This window comes from Sturnira hondurensis, unplaced genomic scaffold (genome assembly GCF_014824575.4).
Source record: "Sturnira hondurensis isolate 20B ecotype Veracruz unplaced genomic scaffold, ASM1482457v3 Scaffold0024385, whole genome shotgun sequence".
In the NCBI taxonomy this organism is placed as follows: domain Eukaryota; kingdom Metazoa; phylum Chordata; class Mammalia; order Chiroptera; family Phyllostomidae; genus Sturnira; species Sturnira hondurensis.
This window is the reverse complement of record NW_028097016.1, coordinates 6,787-15,148: the sequence shown is the minus strand read 5'-3', so window position 1 is coordinate 15,148 and position 8,362 is coordinate 6,787. Positions and strand designations below refer to the sequence as shown.

Below are 8,362 nucleotides of genomic sequence, written 5' to 3'. Positions count from 1 at the left end.
TCAGAAGTCACACACACACACAGTCTAGTCTAAGCTTCGTCCAGATTTGCCTGAGCTTGCTCTCCAGAGATGAGAGTTTTGACTAGAAACAACATTTTCTTTCATGAGTTTGCTTTACTATGTACTTCCAACTTGGGCCTCTCCTCAAGCAGGTAAACATCCATCGCAGAATGCATTTTGGTACCGCTTAAACAAATAACAACCATCCCATTTGATTCCGTGCCGTTTCTTTGTTGGCACAAGCATCCCCAACAGGGCATGCCGTGTTCTAAGTCCTCTATCTGTCAAAATGTTCTGCACCATGAGTGTGAGAGGTGGCCAGTGGCGGCAGTCCCCAAGCATCAAGCCCCTTCTCCAATTCTAATGTGCACAGCAGGCTGAATAAAACCAATACACAACCCATGTTTTATTTCTAGGTGGGAGGGGGATAGGCCCTAATGACAACAATGTTTGTATAAAAAAGTGAGAGTAAACCACATTAAGTGCCCCAAAAAGCTGGCACTTACAATAACCATTTTTTCCCTTGCACAGTTACCCATTCTCTCCTTAGGACTTGTTCTGCTGGAGGCTGAGGGCTGACCTCACCAAGGCAGAGTCCCCGCTCCTGTTGGTGGCACAGCATGGAGGGTGGGCGGGGCCAACAGGGAGAACCTGACCGCTGCCTTCGGGAGCCAGGACCCAAAAGCTATTCTGGAGCTCTAAGCAGCTTGATCTGCGAGGGGTGCATTGCCTGTTTTTATCCCTTATTAGAGGAAAGGACGATAAGCAAGCCTGGTCTCATCTTGGCTTTGTCAAACAAGTTCTTGATTTAAGACATCAGAAAGCATAGCAAGGGAACCTGCTCCAAGTTTGAGGTTGTCTCCCACACTTATTGACAAGACATTAAGGAAGCATGTACTCACAAAGCAAAGTGTGTAAATATTTTTCTTAGGAAGAAAAAAATACTGGTAATACATACAACAATGTGCACATACAGTCTTGGCACTTTTCCTTCATCCAATTTAACCATCTCTAAAGTGGTGATCTCTATATATCTCAAAGTATCTTTTTCTGTAGCATGATCTTCAGAAAATTACAGTGAATAATAACCATGTGTAAAGATACATTTTTAGATTCTCTTTGGAGAAAAAACCTATTTAGCAGCCTCTTTCCCTAGAATCCCACTGTGCTCCAACACCCCAAAAAGCAGATCTGCTTCCTTACTGAGTCCCAAGAATTTATAAGCAGCTGTAATCAATTCTAAAAATTAGGCCAAAAGACCACTCTATAGGTTGAAGGAAAAGGCTGGCTTAAAAAGATTTAAGTCCCTAAGTTCTTGATTTTCAAAGAAAAATGAAGGGCTGGCTGGGTTTTAACCCTTGGTAGTTAAAGTGGCTATTCCATTAAAAATATGTCACTTCCCCAGATTCCACACCCACATTATTCACATTATGGGGGCTTTCCCCACCCGGATGTGCATTCAGGGGGGTATAGGTGCATTTTCATTCCAACTGAAAAAACCAGGAAGAAAAGCCAGTAAAAACAAAGTCTCCTAATTAATTTGGATGCTCCCCTCATTATCAAATTGTGAGTATGTGTGTGTAACTTCAATGGCTATTCAGACCTAGAAAATTATCATATAAAATAGGGCACAGGGTACTGGACATTAAGTTCTTAATTTCTTTAAAAAAGAAGAGGGATGGAAGGGGGAAGAGTTTGACTTGAATGACTTCCATGCCCATTCCAGCTACATATTTGATGATTAGGATCCAGCCTTCATTTTTTCTCCCCTTCCTCCCGTAGACTTCCATGTCAGTGAAAAGCCAGGCAGGAAAAAGGGGAAAACCCAGCTGCCGCCAGCCCCACCTGAGAGGCCAGACTGACAAAGAGGTTAGGAGGTTACTAGCGGAGATGTTGGTGATCCTCAGCCCTCCTCGTTTCTTGGGGCTTATACTAGAAGCAGCTTCTGACGAGATCTTACTGTCCTGCAATCACTGGAGGATGAAATTCATTCTCCTCTAGTAAAATCACTTAGGTAATGGAAAGCAGTGTTCACAAATTCAGTGTTCAACCAAATTCACAAATACTGATGGGAATATTTAAAATGTTCGAGGCGGCCTGCTTGGTGCTGGACAGCATCTTGAGTGGGATCATCCAAGATCTTCGCTATGGAAGAAGTGGCCTTTCACAAGACCATTCACAAACCCTCCAGCCACATACACGTTCAAATACATTCCATCGGACACCGAGCTCCACAGAGCAGGAACCGTCCTCTCCATCTTCGCGGCTCCATGACCCAGCACAAGCTGGCACAAGTCCAAAGCTCAGGAAATCTACCAGACGGAGCAGAAAGGATGAACAGCACAGCCTTCGGTCATCAGCATCACCGGTCAAGCAGTGGCAGCTTCCCATTGTAGTCAGTTTGTCAGTTTGTCAGTTTGTAATCATACAGCAATTAATTAAGCAGCTTTGATCTCTTAAGGGCATTTTTCTTTTAGGAAAAGCAAACAAAAGAAAAAACACAGAGAAAAAGCATTTATCACCAGTGCTTCCTCCAGGCAAAATTTTTAAATTAAAATTTTAAAAAATAAATGAAGCCACTTACAAAAGGTTTTCCTGGGAAGCCTCAGCAAAAAGAATTAATCTTTTAAAAAAGAGGCAATTACATGAAAGGGTCTAGGGGCTGGACCCACACTCCCCTGATCTGACACTGACCAAACAGGCCCAGATGACATCTTCCAACAGGCAGCAATCAGCAGAGTCATGAACATACCCCCACAGGGTTTCCCCCATGGAAAAGTGCTGAGAGCCCCCTTCTCAGGGCAACCACAGTTCTTAGATTCCCCATCAGAATGACCTCCATCCTCCAACTTCTCATAACTTCCCCTTTAATAACAAAAACAAAAATATGCATATACTCAAGGAACAGAGTTAGTAGGGCATGGGGAATTTGTATGGTGAATCAGATGCCAATGATTTGTGAGTAATGTGTTTGCTTTGTGAAACAGTGTCTCTCTCATTCAGCTGAGAAACCCTCCCCAGCATTCTGTTTTCCTACCTTGTCTTTCTCCCCTTTTTCTCCAAAGAATTCAGGACAAGAACTCCATTTGTAACCAACTTCACAATCAAGCAACAAGAGAGGGAAACTTTTCAGAAAGAAAGTGTTCAGGTTTTAGTTCTTAAGTATGGGAAGCATCTTAAAATACAGATACCTTAGTGGTTTTGCCTCCTCCAAAGCCACCCAGATTAAAGATTAAGCCTCCTCCCTCCTTAACCTAAACTGCTCAGCTGGAAGGGTGGAGAACCGTCAGTGCGCGCGGCAGGCACCGCAGCAGGGCTAAGGGCAGTCGGGAAGCTGGATTCAGAATTCGGAACATTGGCTTAACAAGCAGTAGCTTTTCACCCTGCATCAGAAGTCAAAATGTGTTGTTTTCACTATGTGATTTCTTATTACTCTGGGGAAATATTTAAAATATATATCTTTTTCTATTAAAATATTTATTTTTTCCAAAAACAAAAACTGGTTCCAACTGAAAAGTATTTTTTGAATTACTGGAGATATAGAAAAAGGTGCCAAGTGGAAAAATAAGTGTCTTTGCTACTACCAGTGAGACCAGCCTCCCGATAACACTGACGAAGATCAAAAAGGGACTATCTGAAACAGCAGTAACTGGTGTTTTCTCTAAGGGCCTTTAGTGAGTTGTCCTCTCTGTCTTCCGCAGACCAGTGCCAGCTCTTCTCTCTTGGGTACCTATACCTTCCAGCAGCCCGTGGAGGGCACATGTTGCTGGTAGGTCCTAGAACCGAAGTGGCATGAATACAAAGTAATGAGACTGATGTATGTTTTTAAACATACATCTGCATGTGTGCACGCACAGACACAGGGAACACAGAACACATACATTCAGGTGAGTGGCCCTGCCCACCAAAGCAGCCACAGAAGAGGATCTCCGTATCTCAATGATCATTGAAATGCTTAAGGCATCTCTGGAACTTCCCTCTGGGAACTGTTTATGAGCTGCCTGAGGAAATGGCTCTGCTTTACAGCCGCAAACCCCCACACCCTCTTGTCAACCCACCTTCTCCTCCAGAGGCTTCAAACAGCTTCTTACTGCTTCCAAACGTAAAATTTTCTCTCCTATAACTCCAAATGATTACAAAGATTTGCTCAGAGAAGGGAGGCAAATCTGAGAAGGAGCAAAATAAGGTGATACAGTAAATCCCTGGGGACCTTGATCAGTGAGTCACTGCTCTGGATCTCAGCTTCTGCCTTAACAAGAGGAGGAAATTGGAATCGATAACTAGTAAGGTCCCTTCCAGTTCTAACATTTTAGCAGTCTATGTTTCCAGATGTTTTTACACTTTGAGGACAATTCCAAAAATGTTTTCACCAATGGCAACCTCATTGGAAAATGTGCAGTACCCTTCTGGGGCCACTCAAGGGGACAACATACATTGGGATATAGCTCTTGAAAGGTTTGTTAAATGCCAGTCACATGACTTTATAGTAACAGCTCATACATGCACAGGGAATGCCAGCCCATTTGAGATTCCCTAAAATCCTATCTATATCACTATTCTCAATGAGCCCAGATGGGCAGAAGCACCAAGCACCACCAGGGATGCAAAAGACACATGGTGTCAGCTGTTAAGGAAAATAAACCCCAAAGGTCCATGGGACTGAATTTACCAGCTGCATCCAGCTAGATACCTTGTTTCCATAGTATGGAGTTTCAGCATTGTTCTTGCCTGACTTCTGGGCAAACTTTTTGGACTTTAGATCAACCCTGCAGATAACCCTTGCCCATGTGGAGAGAAATGATGTCCAACTGTCCTTTATCTTACAGGGTGGAACAGTGGTAAAAAGAAGGCTGTAAACTGGGAGGTGAGGGGGGCTAACTGTACACCCTGTGTGTATAGTTCCAGTCAATCTCAATGGTCTGCACGTGGATTTTGCACAATGGGTACTCAGTGCCCAGCCAGCTTTCCCTAGGCTCCCCTGGCAGGACCTTGGGTTGCAGTCCATATGACAACCTGTTAGTGTGGGAAATCCACGGGATTTGTGGTCGGGAGACCCAGTGGTCAGCCTGGGCCGTGCCACTTAGTTGAGAGAGCTTGAGTACCTGCACTGCAGCTTCATCGTCAAAAAATGGGGTCAATCCCACTTACGGGTCAGGTCCTCCTCTCTTATAGGAGGACCAAGTTAAACAATGACTGTGAGATGGTTGTCAACTATAGAGCAGTAATCAAATGTTATGCTTTTTAAAACAGGGAATGTTAATTAGCTTTTGTAGAAGCATAAACTCAACTGATTTCATTAGGAATATTTACTTGTGACAGGGATCAGGAGAAGGGCTAACATAATCTTTTGGGATCTGGCAAAGAACTATACTGTTCCACTTCCTTGAAAATCATCGAACTTATTTTTATCTGCAAAGCTGATGTAAAAATACACCCTGTAAAAAGAAGTCAGGAGGTCTATCAGTCTGAGAAGGTATCCCTCTTTCCTCTACCATTTCTAACCCTGGCCACGCACGTGCTCCTGAATCTCATTCCAAGTGGGTGCCACCAGATCGGGCCCAGAAGCACTAAGGCATGGGTCACTTAGAAGGTGGGGAGTGCTTCTAGCCTCGGTCACGGGGAGGCAAAGATGCAGTTTTCTTGGATATAGACTACAAAGGCCCTGGAACCTCTCAGATTTTGCCATTAAAAGAAACCCAAAGTGAGAACGCTCTGTTCTTGAGGATAAGTGACCGAGCCCGAAGACCTCTTAGAGATAGTAACACTGTTCAGGAGGCACTACTTGGACCCGGCCACGTTGCTGGATCGTAGGAGATACTGGTCCACGCTTCCTTTTCGCCGACTCACAGTCCGCCTCTCGTTGTCAAACATGCGCTGCAACTGCAGAGCCAGCTGTCGATCCTCTTCCTCTTGCTGCAATTTCTGCTCCATCTCTCGCAGGACGGGGTCTGCTGGGGCCAGACCCACCTCATCACTGTTGTGTCGTAGTTTCTTAAGGGACCCATTTTGTTCCAAGTGCTTGGTCTTGCAGTGTCTTTTCCGGCCCCGACGCAAGGAAGGAAGTGGCTCCTCACCTAGGTTGTCCGCCAGGACACCATTAGGCAGATCAAAGTGGTTCACTGTCTTCAGCTGTTTCTTTGTTTTGAAAACCCCACCCAAAACACTGTTTTTGGACAGAACTGAATTAACTGCCGAGATTTTCATGGCTGTACTTAAACAAGCTTTGTCTAACTTGGCTTCTGAGGTTGACTCTGACCCTTCAAACTGCTCTCTCTCCAAAGGAGTCCCACTGGCTCCCAGCCTAAGTTCTGAAGAAGAGCAGGTTTCCACTGGGATCTCAGGGTTCCTTTTCCTGTCACTGCCCTGCTCTGCTTTTGTTTGGCTAACAGAGGGGAGATAATCCAGGTCGGCGGGGGTGGGTCCAGTACACTCAGAGAGCACAGGCCCACTGGACAGTCTTGTGTTTAAAGTTGGAAGTGGCTTCTCTTTGCTAGAATGGGTAACTTCAGAGACTAGCAAATCGTCCCCTGTTTCTGGAGCCATGGAAGTAAGGGTGGCTTTCGAAAGGGTTTTTTTGACCTGCCGCTCCTGAAAGATCTGTTCCCACTTTTTGAGGATCCGTGGACTGGCCTCATAAGAAGTCTGCTTCTGCAGGCTTCTGTTTAGGTTGCGGGGCGTTGATTTGATGATGAGGGGACTTAGCACACGGCCATCAGGGAGTCTCTTGGGAGGAGTACACGGTGAGCAGACAATGGGCTTGAAATGATTGAGTTCCTCGGAGATGCTGTCATTGCTCTCAGGGCTAATGGAGCGCTCGGGCTTCTGCAGGGAAGACAAGGATGCGAGGGAGCTGAAGGGCAGGCGCTTTTCAACGGTCAAGTCAGGGGCGGAGAGGCAGCGGTTGTTCTGAGTGGACAAGAGAACACCAATGATGGGGTTGGTGGTTGGGGTTATAGTTGTCACCTGAAAGAGATGAAAAAGATTATACATACATACATACATACATACATAGCTTGCTGCACAATGGTAGAGGCAAAGGAGAGGAAGGGCAAGAAAGTGGAAAAAGATGTGAAGGTGATGTTGTAAGGTGATGATGTGACGATGTAAAGATGATGTGAGCCTAAGAAAATGGGGGAAATTGCTAACCTAGAATGTACACTATTTCCAGAAATTCCTACAAACTTGAAATAATAAAATTAAAAATCTATAGGGGAAAAAGTCACCTAGCATTTTAAAAACATTATTCTACAACCCTTCCTTCACACCTATTTGTAAAATTCTCCAACATAGTTAGCATGCCCGGGACCCGTCCTGCCCCTTCTCGTTGTGTGTTTCTCCTGTGGCCATGGCAGGGGTTATGGGATGGGACGTGGACGCCCGGGGCCTGAGGTGCACCTTGGCTTTGCTGGCGGGGGCTGCTCGGAGTCTGCTCTTGGCTCTGTCCTGAGCGGTGTCACTGCAGCTCTGACTCCTCTCCACCTTTAGGTTCCTAACAAAGAGTAAATGAAAGAACAGATCGTCAGGGATAGCTGAGAATGCTAGCTAAGAAAACAGAAATAAAAATCTCTTCTGTGCTTTCATAGCCACCCACTAAGAAAGACAATTCCCTTGGGCAACTACAATAAAAAATGAGTTAATTTACTAACAAAACACGTCCTGAGAGCAAATCCTGTCAAAAGAGAAAGAGTTCTCCAGAGAGGACATTTGGTGTAAGCCTCTGTCTCCAAACCAGATCTGCTTAATTGACATAAGACCAATGACTATTTTGCTCATTCTTTGAGAGATACAGGGATACCTCACCTTAATAGGGTTCAATCACCAGACTTTTTTTACCCTCACCCGAGGACATTTTCATTGATTTGAGAGAGGAAGGGAGGAAAGAAACACTGATGTGAGACACAAACAGCAGTCGGTTGCCTTCCGCATGCGCCCTGACCGAGGATGGACCCCAACTCCTGGTGTACAGGGTGGCGTTCTCACCAATGAGCCACTGGGCCAGAGCAACAACAGAATTTTTTTTCCCTCCAAACACTGCAAGCACTCTAAATTGGCCATAAAACAAATATTTAAGTATCTACAAAATGCACAGCTGAGCACCAGATTTTTATGTAGGGAGTCAAAATTAAATGTTGTCTCTCCCTTAACCCATTACGATTGAGCTTCCAAAGGCCTAAATCCTGGTGATTTAAGAGACTTCAGGGACACAATTTGTTTTCCTATGTGTGCATTACATCATGATTTTACAACCCAAATCAAACTCACAGTGCCTGTATTAGAGCATCAGCCCCAAGACTGTGTAAGAGTTATGTGTGACAACTGTCACTCACCCCACAGACTGTCAGCAGGAATGCTTGGTTTTCTC

At 44.9% G+C, this 8,362-nt stretch overlaps 1 protein-coding gene across 1 annotated transcript; it reads right to left on the bottom strand.

Moving 5' to 3' along the window:
* Positions 1–906: 906 nt before the first annotated feature.
* RNF169 (ring finger protein 169) lies at positions 907–7,542 on the bottom strand (the record flags this gene model as incomplete). The annotated part of the gene is made up of 2 exons (XM_037038407.1): positions 907–6,963; positions 7,396–7,542. Coding segments are annotated over 2 exons (1,332 nt in total), but the record flags the coding sequence as incomplete, so codon positions are not given.
* Positions 7,543–8,362: the final 820 nt, after the last annotated feature.